This window comes from Canis aureus, chromosome 5 (genome assembly GCF_053574225.1).
Source record: "Canis aureus isolate CA01 chromosome 5, VMU_Caureus_v.1.0, whole genome shotgun sequence".
In the NCBI taxonomy this organism is placed as follows: domain Eukaryota; kingdom Metazoa; phylum Chordata; class Mammalia; order Carnivora; family Canidae; genus Canis; species Canis aureus.
Genome location: NC_135615.1, coordinates 56,767,096 through 56,785,379, shown reverse-complemented (window position 1 = coordinate 56,785,379; position 18,284 = coordinate 56,767,096). Strand labels below are relative to the sequence as shown.

The 18,284-nt window shown below is 37.5% G+C and overlaps 1 protein-coding gene across 7 annotated transcripts in view; it reads right to left on the bottom strand.

Moving 5' to 3' along the window:
• Positions 1–1,753: 1,753 nt before the first annotated feature.
• The window catches only part of FCHO2 (FCH and mu domain containing endocytic adaptor 2), a 121,073-nt gene continuing 104,542 nt past the window's right edge, over positions 1,754–18,284 (bottom strand). For all 7 annotated transcript variants that reach the window (XM_077898141.1, XM_077898145.1, XM_077898143.1 and 4 more), the window contains 4 exons: positions 8,677–8,876; positions 7,947–8,011; positions 4,510–4,674; positions 1,754–4,179 (listed from right to left, as the gene is read on the bottom strand). In XM_077898141.1, the coding sequence (XP_077754267.1) occupies positions 4,157–4,179; positions 4,510–4,674; positions 7,947–8,011; positions 8,677–8,876 (453 nt within the window). In that variant the 3' untranslated portion in view covers positions 1,754–4,156. The remainder of the gene's footprint in view (positions 4,180–4,509; positions 4,675–7,946; positions 8,012–8,676; positions 8,877–18,284) is intronic.

Here is an 18,284-nt window from a genome sequence, read left to right as displayed (position 1 = left end):
GCACTGTTTACACTGACATCAAGTTCAACTTGAATTTGATTTCTAAAACTCTTTTTTTGAAATAAAGTTTGGGGTACAAGTATAATTAACATCTACTGATGAGCACAGAGATGAAATTTAGACATGGGGATCCCTGGGTGGCCCAGCGGTTTAGCGCCGCCTTCGGCCCAGGGCGTGATCCTGGGTCCCAGAATCGAGTCCCACATTGGGCTGCCTCCATGGAGCCTGCCTCTGTCTCTCATGAATAAATAAATAAAATCTTGGGAACCCTGGGTGGCTCAGGGGTTTGGCGCCTGTCTTTGGTCCAGGGCGTGATCCTGGAGACCCGGGATCGAGTCCCACGTCGGGCTCTCCGCATGGAGCCTGCTTCTCCCTCCTCCTGTGTCTCTGCCTCTCTCTCTGTGTGTCTCTCATGAATAAATAAATAAAATCTTTAAAAATAAATAAATAAATAAAATAATAAATAAATAAATAAATAAAATCTTAAAAAAAGAAAACAAACTTAGACATCAAACATTTTATGGAAAGTAAAAATCCCATCCCCCAGAGATTACAATGGGTCACGTATTTTTGTAAGACTTGCTATAGATGAATGCATTGTAAAAAGACTATATTGCCTTTTATTACCTAATAGTGGCATTATTTTCATATCAATGGTATTTTCATATCAATAACTGTAAATCTTCAAGATTGTTTTTAATACTTACCTAGTATTTCACTATACGTGAGTAATCCATTTAACCAGTCCCCCCAGTTTTTTGTATTATGAACAACGTACCAATAAACATCTTTGCATATGCATCTTTGGTTATTTCCCTGATTATTTTGTTAGGATACACTCCCCAAAGTGGTGAATTACTAGTTTAAACCTCATACAGAAACTTTTTTAAAGGCTTTGGTTTCTCTTCCTTTTTATTTTTTTCCAGTATAGTTACCAGTGTTAAAGGCTTTGGTTTCAAATTACCCTATACAAAGGTCATGCTCGTAGACTCTTCCTAAAAATAAAAACAGATTTTCAAGTTTGCTCTGCCCATTGCTGAGTTTATCTTAAAATTTTTTTTTTTTAATTTGATTGAAATAATGCAAAGATTCAATTGGCAATAGGCTGTAAGGAAATACCCCTATACCAGCCAGGAATTCTGTGGCTGACCTATTGGCCAGCTCGCCTTGGGCCACTGCCAGCCTCTTCTCCTTTGGCCATTTTCATTATAAAGGCTACTTGCTTACTCTGCTTCTCTTACACAATAATGGGCAATAGGATATAAGGACAAATGTGGTGGAAGGTTCTGGAAAAGTTTCTACTCTCCTAACAGGAAGGACAGATACACCAGGCACTGCTCCTTCTCCCAGCTTTCAGTGTAAACATACACTCGACCTGTGGCAGCCATATGGCAACCAGAGGAAAAGGCCAAGAAATCCCTGTTCTGACCCATACCGGCAACAGATAGAGTAGGATCTTAAATTGTGTTAAGACAACATTTCTAAGCAACTGGTCAGGAGCAGAGTCTTTGCTAGAGCTTAACATCATTTAAATATACATTGGAAAATATGCTTAAGTATATTTAAAAATCTCTTCTTAAGCCATTTCTCCATTTTTGGGTTATAGTGTAAATCAAGTTTTCCTATATAACCAATTAAAATTAACAGATCAATCTGTATGTGTAAATGGTTATACCAAGTTCAAAACCAATTACTCTTTACCTAGCTTGCCTTGTCCTATCAGTAGGGGTACAAAGACACATAAACCAACAGATAAATTATATATTACATGTTTATTAAGGGAAAACTTTTATGTAAAATTTACATTTTATGAAAAAATCAAAAATATTTACAAAATTGTGTAAGATAGATTTGCATTGTTCTAATTACAACTCAAAGTAGTAAATAACATTTCTTAAAAACTCACATTTGTTAGAGTTCTGTGTTTACAAATCTGGGTTAAAGAGGCAGCTACAGAGTTTATCACTATACATAAGCAAGAACCAGCTTGCTAAATACATCTCCCATTGAAAAATCTACTGGTCTTTTTTACACCATTAGTGGATTTTTAAATGAAAAACAAAATCAATATAAACTCATATGGCTTCAAAATTGTAACCTGCACCTAATACAAATGTAGGTATCAACACTTGGTATGAAGACTGTGGTAATGAAGAAAGTGCAGAAGTTTAACCATTTCACTAATTTGTACATTTTCAGGTAATACTTGATTAAAAATAAACATGGTGAGTGTAATGGTGTCTGAAGTCCAAGAATAAAGTATTAACTGCCCATTTAAAAGCACACCAATCGCAAAACAGTTACATTTAAGATTCCAGTAAGGGACTGTAATTGGCATTTAAAAGAGCACAAGAGTTAGAAATTCTCATTTCGCTCACTATTTAGTAAAGATGAATATTTCAGTGTATTGTTTTAATGTGTTGCTTTAGTCAAATCTAAATTTAGAATTGGGCTAACACTGAATATATTTAAAAAGCACGTACTGTGTTATATGTATTGCTAATAAGTAGATTTTCTGCTGCATTTAGTAGAGCAAGACGTTACATAAATGTCTAGTAATAGGGGTTTTATGTTCTGTAAAGCTTAACAGAATAATTAGTGGTTTTATATAAATTATCATATATAACACAATTTATCACTTCTACGTAAAATGCAGGACACTGTCATTTATCCTTATAAATAAAATTCCCATTTTTAATTATGAAACTGTCCAAAATATTTTAAGTCCTTCAATTAGGATTTGCTATAAAGTTAGGTTTTTTTTTACTATTTAATATTAGTAGCTCAAGAAATGCTTAGCCCAATCCATCACTTCAGATAATCTCCCCATTTCTAGCAGGTGGCAATTAAATAATTGGTAATTTTTCCAATCGTTGAAATGAAAACAACTGGCAGTACGTCTCCAATGCCAATAATATTGCTTAAATGTGTTCCTCACAAAACACAAAACTCATGCTTCCGACACATTCATTCAGTGTATATAAATTTCCAAAGATGAACAGAAAGAAGGGAAGGGCCAAGTGGAGAAATAAACTAGCAGTTACCAATTGACGAGGAGGTTTTCAATGTTTGTTTTACGATTTACATACTTAGGTGGAACAAGTGAAGGTCAACTGTTTTCCCTCTGTAAACATAGGCCATTAGGTGTATTTCTTTTTCTAGTGGCTACAGTGTATCACTAAAGAAGTGAGCCAGGGTTTTGAAGTACAAATTATCCTTGAGTTACTCTGAATTCCCTTCCCAACTGAGGCCAAAGGTATTTACAGAAATGGCTATTATCTTGTAAAAATGCTTGACCACCCTAGGATGAAGAGAAGATCCAGACTGTGAGGGGACAACAGTGAGGCACATTAATGAACACAGACTGGACAGGCACATTTCTGGCTTTTGTTATTGTTTTAAAAGGCACACATTCTGTAATCCATATAAAAATAAATTAAATCTACAGCATTAATTCTTAAAAACAATCACAAATTCTATAAAGTTAACTAACTGCAGAAGTAAATTTCTCTGCTGTCTTTTGCAAGCTTATTTTAAAACACATTGCACTTGAGAATTAGAAAAATCATACAAAACACCATTTACACTTTAATAATGTTTATATGAGAATCAAATTATACATTGTTTTGTGCACACCTTGGGACTCTGGTCTGATTATTTTATGGCACATAACTCAATTTGATTGAGTATTCTAAATTAACATTATCCAAAACTTAGAACTCGTGTTGTGTGTGTCTCTGTTCAATATTAAACTTAGGAAATTTCAAGGCTATCTCTGACTCTAAAAATTTATGGAAAGCTGAATTATTTTGTGCTTGCTCTCCTGAAATTTTAGGCCTGATAATACACTATAACTCAACATAGACACTGAAAGTAATGTAAAATTTCAGCCTAAGAAAACTTCATTATACTGAGAATTTCAGCAAATGTGCTTCCAGAACATGGCAGTTGATCATTAACAGTGTTGAAAAATCATTTCAGTGCTATTGCTTTTGATGACTCACTTCAAAAGTGCAATTTAATGTTTGTAATTAACATTCTCAAATATGTGTAAGTTCAAAGACATAATACAAGCTAAAATAGTGTTGGAAAGAATAGACAACACAGGAGGGCAGGCCTGTACTTCTCTCTCAAGCCAACCAGTTTCCCAGGTCCATCAATAATCTGCCAGGTATCGTCCTGAAAAACACCAAGCAGACCCTTGCGATTACACTTTCAAATGAACTCAAAGGAGGACATTTTCACTGTGAGGACAGATACACAACCCCAGTTCCCACCTGCTGTTTACAATACACTGCATCCGATCCCAGGTGTCCAGCTATACGGACCATTATTACTCTCTCCAAGGTGTGTCTCTATCTGGCATTTTGGTACAAAGGTCAAAGAAGAAATTTTCCATGACTTTAGATTATAAACTGCTTGACAGTTTAATAAACAGTTGCTTAGTAACTTACTGTCGAATAGAAATGTTTCCCAGGTAATATACAAACTTAAAATCTCCCAACTTACCAGTGGCAAACCGCTTCTTCACTAAGGAAAGCCTATAGCCAGTGCCTACAAGTTCAATATCTACTCCTGAGAGGGTATTCCCCTCGCTGAGGAATTGCACGGCAAGTGTTGTGGGTTTACTAGGTCCTTCCGAAAGATCAAATTTTGCTCTGAGGGACCCAGAACCTACAAGGCAAAGAATGCAGAACTTTAAACAGGGCAACATAAAATTCACACACACACAGAAACAAATGAATAAGATAAACTATGTCCTATGTCAAATTCATAAAATGTATACAGTAAACAAATCATTGTCCTGTTTCCAAATCAGACTTTATTCAATAGTAAACACCCCTGTAGTTGTGTATGGAGCTTCACCGTGCTACAGACACATGCTGAAGTAAGTCAAAAGAAAAAAAGGAAGTCAATGAGGACAGTTCAGAGGGAGGCCTGAGGAGCAGGAGCAGGAAATGACAGCCAACTGCCATATTACGGGGCTGGGAGAGGGAAAGAGGGAGAGGCAGCAAGGACTGGGAAAGCGCTATCAAAACGGAACATACAACTGTTCATCAGCTGCTTGTTGCCAGTAGAGCTTCTGGTCAACAGTAGACTCTTATGAACTAAGTTTTGGGGTGGGGGGGAATTCAAAGTTCTTTGTGGATTTATGACTATACGGGTGGGGTGTGGAGGGTTCAGCACTCCTAACCCCTGCATTGGTCAAGGGTCAAACTAGGTAGTTCTGAGATGCTTTCTTTAAAAAAAACAAAACAAAACAAAAAACACTTATTCAACATACCTCAGTCTAATAGTATGCCAGAAACTGTAAACCACATAATTATGATGAATATGATAAATGCTACAAAAAGCTCTCAAGAACTATGAGCAAAAAGCACAAAAAATGATGGTGAAGAGGACAATGCAAATTGCAGGCAGAGGTCACTACAGGGACAGGGAGGGGAGACCTGCGAGCACAATGCCGTTAAAGGACCTGCATACATAACAGAAGAGCCAGAGAACAGGATATGAGTGTGCAAAAGACTAGGGAGGTAGGAAAGAAAAGTCCCAAAGCTCGTTATAAGCCATGATAAGAAATAAGGAACACTAAAAATAAGGAAGACAAAACAATTTCAGGTTAGTATCTCAAAAGGGGAAAGACGTACAAGATGCAAGGCAGGGAAACCAACTGAGTCACTAAAATAGTGCAGGACTCTGGGTGACAGCTTATTAAATAAAGGATCTCAACTAGGCTGAGGGAAGGGAGAGAAGTGAACGCATTTGGAAGTATTTCAGAGTTGGAATCAAGAAAGGGGAAAGGAGGGGGAGTCTAGAGTGTGCCTAGGCTTCTGGTCAAGGAGAACAGGTGCAACTGCTGGTAGCTGGAGCGACATTCCTGGATTCCCTACGCAGAGGCTCCCAGCACAGAGGGAAGTCTGGAGGACGAGAACGGTCCCGCCGCTCTGTCCACCGCACGGGCCTGATGGCACAGAGCGGCTGGGGGTGTGCTGCTGCCTGCCTGCTAACGCCTTAAGCCCGCCGTATGCTTGCACAGAATTGAACTATCAAGAGAACTGTAGAAGTTCTACAGCAGGCCAAGAGCAGCCACCTTGGCAATCTTTAAGCTGGAGAATTACTTCCTGTCCCTCTTCTGGGCCTAGAGCCAGAATAGAAACATATTCCTACTTTACAGTATTCTAATTGGGGTATTTCTTTCTAAAGGCTGACTAACCCAATAGAAGCACATTTAACACATTTTTCCGTTTCCTCACACACTCTGATACCTGGAGAGCCGGGGGAAACTATTAAAATATCTGGTTAGAAAATTTGTATCTTGGCAGCCCAGGTGGCTCAGCAGTTTAGCACCACCTTCGGCCCAGGGCGAGACCCCAGGGTCCCGGGATCGAGTCCCACGTCCGGCTCCCTGCATGGAGCCTGCTTCTCCCTCTGCCTGTGCGTCGCCTCTCTCTCTGTGTGTGTGTGTGTCTCATGAATAAATAAATCTTTGAAAAAAAAATTTGTATCTTATTTTTGAGGAACAATTTCTTTTGTTAGTACTTAAAATAGTATAGTTTCATTAAATAGGGGAAAACTGTATGTCCTTTCTTGCCTGCTAATTTGTTGTAAGCCCTCAATTCAAACAGGATTTTTGGTTTACTTCTAGTTTTAACTAGGAATTTCAAATTTGTCCTCCCAGAAGCCACACAACTTGAATAAAAGCACCATTGCACCTGAAAATAGGCAACTTTCAAGTACCAAACAAAAAAGGAGGAATCATAGACCAGCTTGGTTATTTCACCAAATAGGTGATTCTCTAGTAAAAGTCTGATTCAGCATGGCATGTATAAATAAACAGCCACTATGGGTATGTTCCTCGTCCTTGATACAGAAATAAGTGAGAAAAACTGGTATGATTTTTTTAATCACATTATGCTTAAAACGCTCAAAGAGAAAAAGCTAAGCAAAACTGGAAAAGCTAAAACAAAACAAAACAAAAACCAACAACTTAAGAAAATTTACTGAAGGTTAATCAGGCATTCAAAAGACAGCAGGAGAATTCTTTGATTAAGAGAAAATGATAATAATTAGAGACCTGATGGTCCTGGAAATTATACTTTAAATTGAGTCAGGGAAGACACTAGTGAGCAGCTAGCAGACACTTTTCCTTTGCATTATGAACACAGACGCAGATTTGGTGGGAGTAGACAATTAACTTGTTTCTCCTTAAAATGAAAAGCAGAGAAGTAAAAGCTGTTGATGGTTAGTTTTACTATAGTGATATGACTAGGACAAGTTCTCTTAGGAAGGGGGGGTTGGCAAAGAAAGGGGGTTTTTAAAGCCTGGAAGCTTCTACAGGATTTCTGGGAGGCCAGAAGGACGGTAATAACAGAATGAGCTAAAGGGTGTGTTAAATGAATTTTATTTTATTTTATTTTAAGATTTTATTTATTTATTCATGAGAGACAGAGAGAGAGAGAGAGGCAGAGACACAGGCAGAGGGAGAAGCAGGCTCCATGCAGGGAGCCCGACATGGGACTCGATCCCCGGTCTCCAGGATCACGCCCTGGGCTGAAGGCGGCGCTAAACCGCTGAGCCACCCGGGCTGCCCATGAATTTTTTTATTTTTTTTATTTTTATTTTTATTTTTTGCCCATGAATTTTAATTAGTTATTAGGTTGCTCAACTGGATAGTTCTACTTCAAAATACATAAGCATCTACACACTATTTATAAAGTTCCAGCAAACCAAATGATTTTCTTAAAGAGCAAGCATATTCAACCTAGAGGGGGAAAAATGCATTCTGATCTCAACAGGTCCACTCTTACTTAAGGTATTAACTTCCACCTAGTGGTCAATTCTAGAACTGAAGGCATGAAAATCCAAGAGAACGCTTTCCATAAAAATGCCTAAAATCCATTTTCAAGGACACTGCATTACAAACAAAAAAGCATATGCATGCTTACCTCCATTTTCTGATTTTTCTGAAATACCAGACAGTTTCCAAAAGGCTTTCATTTGTTCTGCATTCCTAGAAGAACAAAATGTCTAATATAGTTCCTTATAAATGGATGGGCAAACCTTTTACATATTTCACCAGAACTACATGGCTAAATTTACTTTCAGTATCACCTGGTGAAGATGTATTTATGATATAATAGAATGCTACATCTTAATTAATGGAAATTTACTAAATTACATAAACTGGTCAAAGAAAACTGTATAGGTAGGTGGTTGAGTACCTTCATTACTAAAGGAGAACAAAATTTTATTAAAGAGTGAAGCAAATAGGAAGAGTGTTAGAATCTCCACTCATCATTAATAATGGGAACAAAAGAGGAAGAGACAAGAGTTACTAAGACAAGTATTCTTAAAGATTTGCTAGATGCTATATTTAACCCTGCAAAAGAGTTATCTTTATTTAAGAAGAAGTTTACAGAGGCCAATTTGCCTCAGGGTGAGGTTGTACTGAATTATTCAAGTCTGGGCGGTGACAGCAAACCTACATTTTGGATTGAGGCTACTGTGATTTGACTAATAGGATAAACAGCGTCTTTCATACATACCATGGCCATGGTTTCCATGGTAAAATGCACTGTATCTTTTCAAATTTACAAGACAATTTTGAGAACTTAGGTTCTAAAAGTTGGGACTTGAAGCAAAAATTTAGCAAGAATTCAGAAACCGAAAATTTACCATATAGCAGGGGGAAGGGACTGCATGTTGGTGACTCCTCCATCCACTGGTACCACCACCTGTATGTTGGAAAGCACACTGGGTGCCACCATAGCTTCTGGGTTATACTTGTAATCCACTCTAAGATCTGTGGTGCCAGCACTACATTTCCAGTATGTTGCAAGGTTTAGAGGAGTGGACTGAATGCCATTTGATGATACCTTTAAAGCGGGGGGGAAAAAAAAGTGATTTTTTTTTTTTTTTTTTTTTTTTTTGCCCAAAAAGTAAACAAGTCATGCTAACGATGTTTACATGAACACAAGAGGTCTTGGAATCAAAAATAATGATGGCAATATTGCTAGGCAAAATAAAGCAAGCTCATCTCAAAGTAAGAATCACCCTCAAAGTGTGGGTCTAGGACTACATACGTCATAATGTCCGAGACACTTGGGTAAAATACACATTGTTGTAGGTTCAAATGCAGAAAATCTGACTCAGCAGGTTAGGTGCAAGATCCAGAAATAAGTATATTATCAGGTGATTCTCATTTATGCATGTAACTTGTGAGTACCTCTCAACATCCAACACAGAACTAGATTCCTTATGAACTAAAAGAATTCAAATTTAAAAAAAAAAATCATCCTATAATACTGCAAGCCTAGAAATAGAATACTTCCAACTTCCAGGGTTCAATATTAATCACATGACCCACAGTAAATGGTGCAATTCTTTACCATTCTTCAGTTCTTTGCTCAAGTAACTCCTTTTTAATGAAACCTACCCTGATCACCCTGTCTAAATTTACACATTTTCATTCTTCCTTATTCTGCACTTTGCCCTTTCTTGATTACAAGTTACTATCTACGTACTATGTATATATACTGTCTCTCATGCTATTCCTGGTAAATAGCAAGCACTAAATAATAAAAAAGTACACAAGAATAATGAGTACTTGGTATAAATTTTGAGCCTACTTAAGTGGCAGTACTTTTTAAAGTGTTTCCTAGAAACACAAGCCGTTTTAATACAATTACTCTATTAAAAAATCAGATAGTATGGGGGTGCCTGGGTGGCTCAGTGGGTTAAGCCTCTGCTCAGGTCATGACCCCAGGGATCGAGCCCCCGAGTTGTGCTCCCTGCTCAACGGGGCGCCTGCTTCTCCCTCTCCCTCTGTCCCACCCCCTCACCCCCACTTGTGCACGCATTCTCTTTCTCAAATAAATAAATCTTTTAAAAATTCAGGTAGTAGAGAAGTATATGAAATAAGTATATTAATAAGAAAGTATACAGTAAGTGTAAGAAATATACTTGACATTCTTACTCCCAGTTGTTAACACTGTGGGACACAGCCTTACCCACCTTGCAGGCACGCACACACGGATCTCACTCTTTTTAACGACTGTAGTAATTCATTTAATGAATCTCTTCTGTGGATGCGTACCGCAGTGCTCTGTGTACAGTGCTGCAGTGAGTACCCTTTGTACCTTATCTTCTTTTTTTGCCCGTTTGTGTGATACTTGAAGAACTGCTTTCTTGAGGTGGAATTGTGGAATTAAAGGTACAACTACTTAGGGGCACCTGGGTGGCAAAGTCAGTTAGGTGTTGGACTCTTGGTTTCAGCTCAGGTCGTGACCTCACGGTCTTGAGAGCGAGTCCTGTGTTGGGCTCTGTGCTCAGGGCACAGTCGGCTTGAGATTTTCTCTTCCTTTCCCTCTGCCCCTCCTGCTTGTGTGCTCGTGTTCTCTCTCTCTCTAATAAAAAAGTTTTAAAGATTCAACTACTCAGCAATCTGACAATCTAACAGAACTGCTTTCTAATCAGCTTGATTAACTTGTATACCTACTAACAAGCAATCACACCTCTCTTAATAGAGCAATCTTGCCCATTTTTGTCAGTTAATGGGCTAAGACTGATATCCACTGTTGTCTTAATATTCATTGCTCTGATTACTACTGCTATGGATGGAACATCTTCCATAATTTACCTATCTGTTGAGTTAATCACCTTCTACTTTATAATTTATAAGGTTTGCAGTAGTTCTTTCAGTCTATTTTATATATTATGAATACTCTTCCCTCAAATTAAATACAGATTAAGAATTTAACAAAAAGAGTTTATACACAGTTGTCAAAGATCTCACTCTCTTATTTCATGGCTTCTGAGCTTTTTATTATACTTAGGTCTTGATATTTCAAGATCAAAATATGTAAAATATAGATAATTTATACACACACCTGCACATATACCAAAAGACTTATATTTAAGTGATTTATTTTAATAACTTTATGGTTTCATCTGTTACTATTATTATATCTTTGATACATGCAGACTGAATTTTGGTTAAGGTAGGAGTTAGGGAGTCAGCAAATTTTTCCCTAAATCTCCAGCTTGATGCTCCAGTACCATTTACTGAAAAATTCACTATGTCCTCATTGCCTTGAAATGCTAATTTGTCAAATAATTAGTTTTTGATTTATTCTTAGACCCATTTCTGAATATACTGTTCCTTTGATCTGGCCATCTGCTAGTTCCAAACTACTGTAAATACCCTTACAAAAAGTTTTCCCATTAAAACTCAAACATTACTCCACATTACCATTTAAAACATTTAACTGATTACTCCACATTTTTTCTCCCAGAGAATTTGAAAATGCTGTCAGGGAGTCCCGGGTGGCCCAGTGGTTTAGCACCACCTTCAGCCCAGGGCCTGATCCTGGAGACCCAGAATTGAGTCCCACATCAGGCTCCCTGCATGGAGCCTGCTTCTCCCTCTGCCTGTGTCTCTGTGTGTCTCATGAATAAATAAATAAAATCTTTAAAAAAAAAGAAAATGACTGTCAAGCTTCCAAACACCAATACATACACACTTCTACTGGGTTTTGGATGAGAATTACATTAAATTTATAAATTAATCCAGAAACATCTAAGCTTTTTACAACTGGACTCTTCAGATGAACAGAGTATTCCTTTATAATTCAACTCAGTAGAGACTGTGTTAGGTTTCTTCCTAATTAGTTTTTACTGTTGTGTGTCCACTGTGCCTACAGCAAAGGATGGTGTTAAATTTTTTTTTAAAGAATTTTTATTGTGGAATACTGACATGAATTTCCAGTGGACAACATAAAGACTCAATATTTGTGTATACACCACAAAATAATCACAGCAATTATTTTTTCTTAGGATGATTAAGACCTACTCTTGGGCAGCCCGGGTGACTCATCGGTTTAAGTGCCACCTTCAGCCCGGCGCCTGATCCTGGAGACCTGGGATCAAGTCCCAGGTCAGGCTCCCTGCATGGAGCCTACTTCTCCCTCAGCCTGTGTCTCTGTGTCTCTCATGAATAAATAAAATCCTAAAAAAAAAAAAAAAAAAAAATCTACTCTCATAGCAGCTTTGAAATATGCAATACAGTTTTACTGGCCTTGGTCAGGACACTGTATTTTCCATCTGTATGACTTATTTTATAACTGGAAGTTTGTACTTCTGAATCTCTTCACCCATTTTGCCTACCTCCCCACCCTCATCCAAACCCTCTGTCTGGCAGCCAACAATCTGTACTCTGTCATCTCTGAGCTTGGCTTTTTTTTTTTTAAGTTCCCTATATAAGTGGGATTATATGGTATTTGTCTTTGTTGGTCGGACTTACTTCACTTAGCATAACGCCCTCAAGGTCCACCCATGACGCTGCAACTGGCAAGATTTCATTCTTTATTATGAACAAGTAATATTCCACTGTGTGTGTGTGTGTGTGTGTGTGTGTGTGTGTGTGTATATATATATATATATATATATATATATATATATACACACACATCTTATTTATGCTTTTGTCTATTGGTGGACACTTGGGTTCTCTCCATATCTAGACTACTGTAAATAATGCTGCAGTAAACATGGGAGTGAAAATAAACTTAGGAGTTAGTGTTTTTGTTTTCTTTAGACAGATATCTAGAAGTCCAACTGCTAAATCATATGATAGTTCTTTTTGAATTTTTTTTTTAAAAATTCCATACTGTTTTCCATCGTGGCTGCACTAATGTACATCCCCACCAACAGTACATAAAAATTCCTTTTTCTCCATATCCTCTCCAAAACTTGTAAATTCTTGTCTTTTTGATAATAGCAATTCTAACACATGTGAAGTGATACCTCATTGTGGTTTTGACTTGCATTTTCTTGACTAGTGATGTTGACCATCTTTTCACGTATCTGCTGGCCATCTGTGTTTTCTTTGGAAAAATGTCTATGCATATCTTCTATCCAATTTATATCAGATCGTTGGCTATTGAGTTGTACGAATTCTTTATATATTTTGAATGTTAACCCCTATCAGGTTGATTTGTAAATACCTGCTTCCATTATGTAGGTTGCCTTTAACTTTTTCTGATCATTTCCTTTGCTGTGCAGCAGCTTTCTAACTTGAGATACTGTCACTTATTTTTCCTCTTGTTGCCTTTGCTGTTGTGAGTCTGACTCAAAAAATCACTGCCAAGGCCACTGTCAAGGAACTTAGCTACTTTTTTATTCTTCTAGGAGTTTTATGGCTCCAGATCTTAAAGTACATTTTGAGTTTGAGTATGGCATAAGACAGGGGTCTAGTAGCTGTCCAATTTTTCTGGCACACTTATTGCAGAGCTATCCTTTCCCCATAGTATACTCTTGGCATCTTTGTTGCAAATTAATTGAACATGTACGCACTGATTCATTTCTGGACTCTATTCAATTCTATTGATCTATGTGTCTATTTTTGTGACCACATCATACTGTTTTGACTAGTAGAGTTTTACAATACAGTTTGAAATCCAGGAGGGTGATACCTCCAGCTTTGTTCTTTTTTTCTCAAGATTTCTTTAGCTATTCAGGATCTTTTGTGGTTCCACACAAATTTTAGTACTGTCTGTTCTATTTCTGTGAAAAATGGCTTTGGAACTTCAGGGACTGCACTGAATCTCTAGATAGCTCTAGGTATTTTGGATATTTTAACAATATTAATTCTTCAATCCATGAGCATGTAATATCTTTCCATTTATTTGTGTCATCTTCAAATTCTTTCACCATTGTCTTACAGTTTTCAGTGTAAAGGTCTTTCACCTCCTTGGTTAAATTTATTACTACGCATTTCATTCTTTTGATGTATTTGTAAATGGGATTGTCTTCATTTTTGTACAGCAGTAACGAACAAGGCTTTTGGATATGGATTTTATATCCTGCAACTCTACTGAATTTGTTTATTCTCAGGTTTTTTTGGTGGAATCTTCGGGGTTTTCTATTTATCACACCATCTGTAGTGACAATTTTACTTCTTCTTTTCCGATTTGGAAGTGTTTTCTTTTTCTTGCCTAGGCTCTAGTTAGGACTTAAAATACTATGTTGAATTAAAGTGGTGGCAGTAGGCATCCTTTTCTTATTTCTGATCTTGAGTATGATGTTACTTTGGGTTTGCCATATATGGCCTTTATTCTCCTGAGATACATTTACTCTGCATTCAGTTTGTTTGGAGTTATCATAAATGGATGTTGAATTCTGTCAAATGGTTTTTGCATCTACTGAGATCACATAATTTTTACACTTCATTTTGTTAGTGGTGTACCATGTTGATTTGTGGAAGTTAAACCATCATCCTTATACCTCTAGAATAAATCCCACTTGATTGTAGTTTAGTCCTAAATTTTTGGCAAAATTGGCCTATAATTTTCTTTTCTTGTGATGTCCCTGTCTGGCTTTGGTTTCAATGCTGGCTTCATAAAATGGAACAGCTGCCTTTTCTTTTTTTTGGCGGGGGGTGGTGGTGAACAGTTAGGGAAGGACTGGTATTAATTCTTCTTTGAATGTTTGGTAGAATTCACCAGTGGGGCAGTGTACTCCTGGACTTTTGGTGCCAGAGGTTTTTGATTACTGATATAGTGTCTTTACTAGAAACTGGTTTGTTCAGTTTTCTACTTCATCAGGATCTAGCTTTAGAAGGCTGTATGTTTCTAAAAATTTATCTATTGCTTCCAGGTTGTCCAACTTCTTGGCATAAAATTGTTGATGGTGATCTCTCATGACCCTTTATATTTCTGTGGTATCAGCTGTAAGGTCTCCTCTTTTATTTCTGATTTTGAGCCCACTTTCCTTTCTGGTGAGTCAAACTAAAAGTTTATCCATTTTGTTTATCTTTTAAAAGAACCAGCTTAGTTTTCTCTGCTGTATTTTTAATCTGTATTTCATTTCTGCTCTTTGTTACTTCTGTTGTTCCAACAACTTTGGGCTTCATTTTCTAGTTCTCTGAGGTGTAAAGTTAGAGATTTTTTGTTTCTCAGGTAGGCATTTATTGATAGGAACTTCCTTCTTAGAACTGCTTTGGCTGCATTTCAATAAATTTTTGTATTGTATTTCCATTTTCATTGGTCTCAAGAGAAGTTGTAATTTCTATCTTGATTTATTCATCAACCCAATGGTTGTTCCAAAGCATATTGTTTAAACTCTATGTATTTGTGAATTTTCCAGTCTTCTTCCTGTAATTGATTTCTAGTTTCATATCATTATGGTCAGAAAAGATGCTTGATATGACTTCAGTCTTTTAAAATTTATTGACTTGTTTGTGGTGTAATATATGATCTACCCTGGAGAATGTTCCATGTGCACTTGAGAAAAATGTATATTATGGCTTTTGGATGGAATGTTCTATATATAGCTTTTAAGTCTATCTGGCCTAACCTATCTTTTAAGAACAGTGTTTCCTTACTAATAATTCGTCTAGTTAATTTTCCCCATTCTCACTGGGGTGAGGTGGTATCTCATTGCGGTTTTGATTTGTATTTCCCTGATGGCAAGTGACGCAGAACATTTTCTCATGTGCTTGTTGGCCATGTCTATGTCTTCCTCTATGAGATTTCTGTTCATGTCTTTGGCCCATTTCATGATTGGATTGTTTCTTTGCTGTTGTGTTTGATAAGTTCTTTATAGATCTTGGATACCAGCCCTTTATCTGACAGGTCATTTGCAAATATCTTCTTCCATCTGTAGGTTGTCTTATAGTTTTGTTGACTGTTTCTTTTGCTGTGCAGAAGCTTTTGATCCTGATGAAGTCCCAATAGTTCATTTTTGCTTTTGTTTCCCTTGCCTTCCTGGATGTATCTTACAAGAAGTTGCTGTGGCCAAGTTCAAAAAGGGTGTTGCCTGTGTTCTCCTCTAGGATTTTGATGGAATCGTGTCTCACATTTAGATCTTTCATCCATTTTGAGTTTGTGTATGGTGTAAGAGAATGGTCCAGTTTCATTCTTCTGCATGCGGATGTCCAATGTTCCCAGCGCCATTTATTGAAGAGACTGTCTTTTTTCCAGTGGATAGTCTTTCCTCCTTTGTCGAATATTAGTTGACCACAATAGCCAAACTATGGAAGGAGCCTCGGTGTCCATCGAAAGATGAATGGATAAAGAAGATGTGGTTTATGTATACAATGGAATATTCCTCAGCCATTAGAAACGACAAATACCCACCATTTGCTTCAACGTGGATGGAACTGGAGGGTATTATGCTGAGTGAAATGAGTCAATCGGAGAAGGACAAACATTATATGGGGAATATAAAACATTCATTTGGGGAATATAAAAAATAGTGAAAGGGAATAAAGGGGAAAGGAGAAAAAATGAGTGGGAAATATCAGAAAGGAAGACAGACCATGAGAGACTCCTAACTCTGGGAAACGAACAACGGGGTGGGGGAAAGGGAGGTGGGAGGAGGATGGGGGTGACTGGGTGACAGGCACTGAGGGGGGCACTTGATGGGATGAGCACTGGGTGTTATGCTATATGTTGGCAAATTGAACTCCAATTAAAAAAAATATGTAAAAAAAATAAAAATTAAAAATTGAAGTGAAAAAATTAAAAAAAAAAACTAATAATTCGTCTAGGTGATGTAAATGGGGCATTAAATTCCCCTACTGTACTACTATCTCCTCCTTCTGGGACACCTATAATGTCAATGTTAGTCTGCTTGATATTGCCCCTTTAAGACCCTTGAACTATCCTCACGTTTTTCATTCTTTTTGCTGCTCTAATTGGGTAAGTTGCACTGTCTTGTCTTCAAGTTTATTGTTCCCTTCTGCTTCATCTGGTCTGCTGTCAAATATTTTTCAGTACTGTGACTTACATTTAGTACTTGATACTTTCTTATATTTTAAGTTCTCACTGTGTCCATCCATTCTTATCCCAAGTTCAATGAGCATCTTTATCACCATTACTTTGAATTTTTATCACGCAAATTACCTACCTCCATTTCAGTAAGGCTTTTTTTCTGAGGTTTTATTTTGTTCTTTTATTAGGAACATATTCTCTTGTTTCTTTATTTTGCTTGGCTCTTTGTTTCTGTGTTATGAGCTGAAATAGCCACCTCTCCCAGTCTTGACAGAGTAGCCTCACGTAGATTATCCTTAACATTCAACCTCACCCTAGCTGTTACTTGTCTCTTGAAACTTGGTGATTATCCAAGCAGCCTATTTCCTATTTTAATAGCTCCCAATTGTTGAGGATGTGCCAAGACCTGTCAGTGTCCTAAAGGAAGTAATCTCAGCACCTACACTGAGACTGACTGGAAGGAAGCCAAACCATTAGGCAGCAGCTTTTTAAAAAAACAAATATACACAGTTTTGTAAGACCACAAGCCTAAGACCCGATGACCACCAGACCATGCAATCTACAGGAGTCTGCTAGGCAACAGTTGAAAAACCTGGGTCTCCAGACAAGGGTATAAGCTCTTTTGTGGGAGATATCAACAAGCTGTAGTAAGGCAGAGGGAGAGGGCAAAAATGACATTGTTCTGCCTATGTTCCCTGGATGGTAAAGATGGCAACAGGTAAAAAGGAAAAAAAAAAAAAAAAAAAAAACAGTTTGAAATAAAAGAATGTATATATACGGCACCTGCTAGCTTTCACTAGTCAGCACTAAAATCCTGCCCATTAGCCCATCTATCCCTGGTAAGTATCCCAATAGGCCCCTGCCTCACTGGCTCATGTTTCATGATTAGCAAATGAATCTCTTTCACCCAAAGTCTGGGTACCTTTTGAATGACTGCTTCTGCCGTGGTAACCTAGGGTGAGTATGTGTGAGAGCCCTCCAAAAGGTGTTTCTCAGATCACTATAGCTCTGGTTATCACGAGTATGAGCTCTGTTGCTTTCCAAAGCCAGATATTTTGGGGACTCTTCTCTCAGGAAAAGTTAGATGCCTAATGATGGGGTATGAACCTTTCATTCAGGAAGGGGCTCTAGGTTTATGAGTTCCCTTTGATTGTTGGCTGCAGTGCCGTAGGAGGGGGGTTTGGGGGGAGTCTGGGTCTTAGCCTCTCCTGCATGCTTCCATGTGACCCTTGTCTTATTTACTAATGTGAAGGAGTTGTTCAGGTAGTTTTCAGATCTTTTTTTTTTTTTTTTTTTAAGAGGAAATTGTTCCAGACACAGCTGCAGATTTGGTGTGTCCATTAAAGGAGGAACACTCAAGATCTTCCTATATTGCCATCTTCTACTACCTCTCTAACTCTAGTTTTTTTTATCATCAATATTTTTTCTACATTAGAATTCCTAACTGGTTATTTAGAAAGCTACTAATTTTTCATTAAACTCACCACTTTACTAGAAGCTCCTATTAGCAAA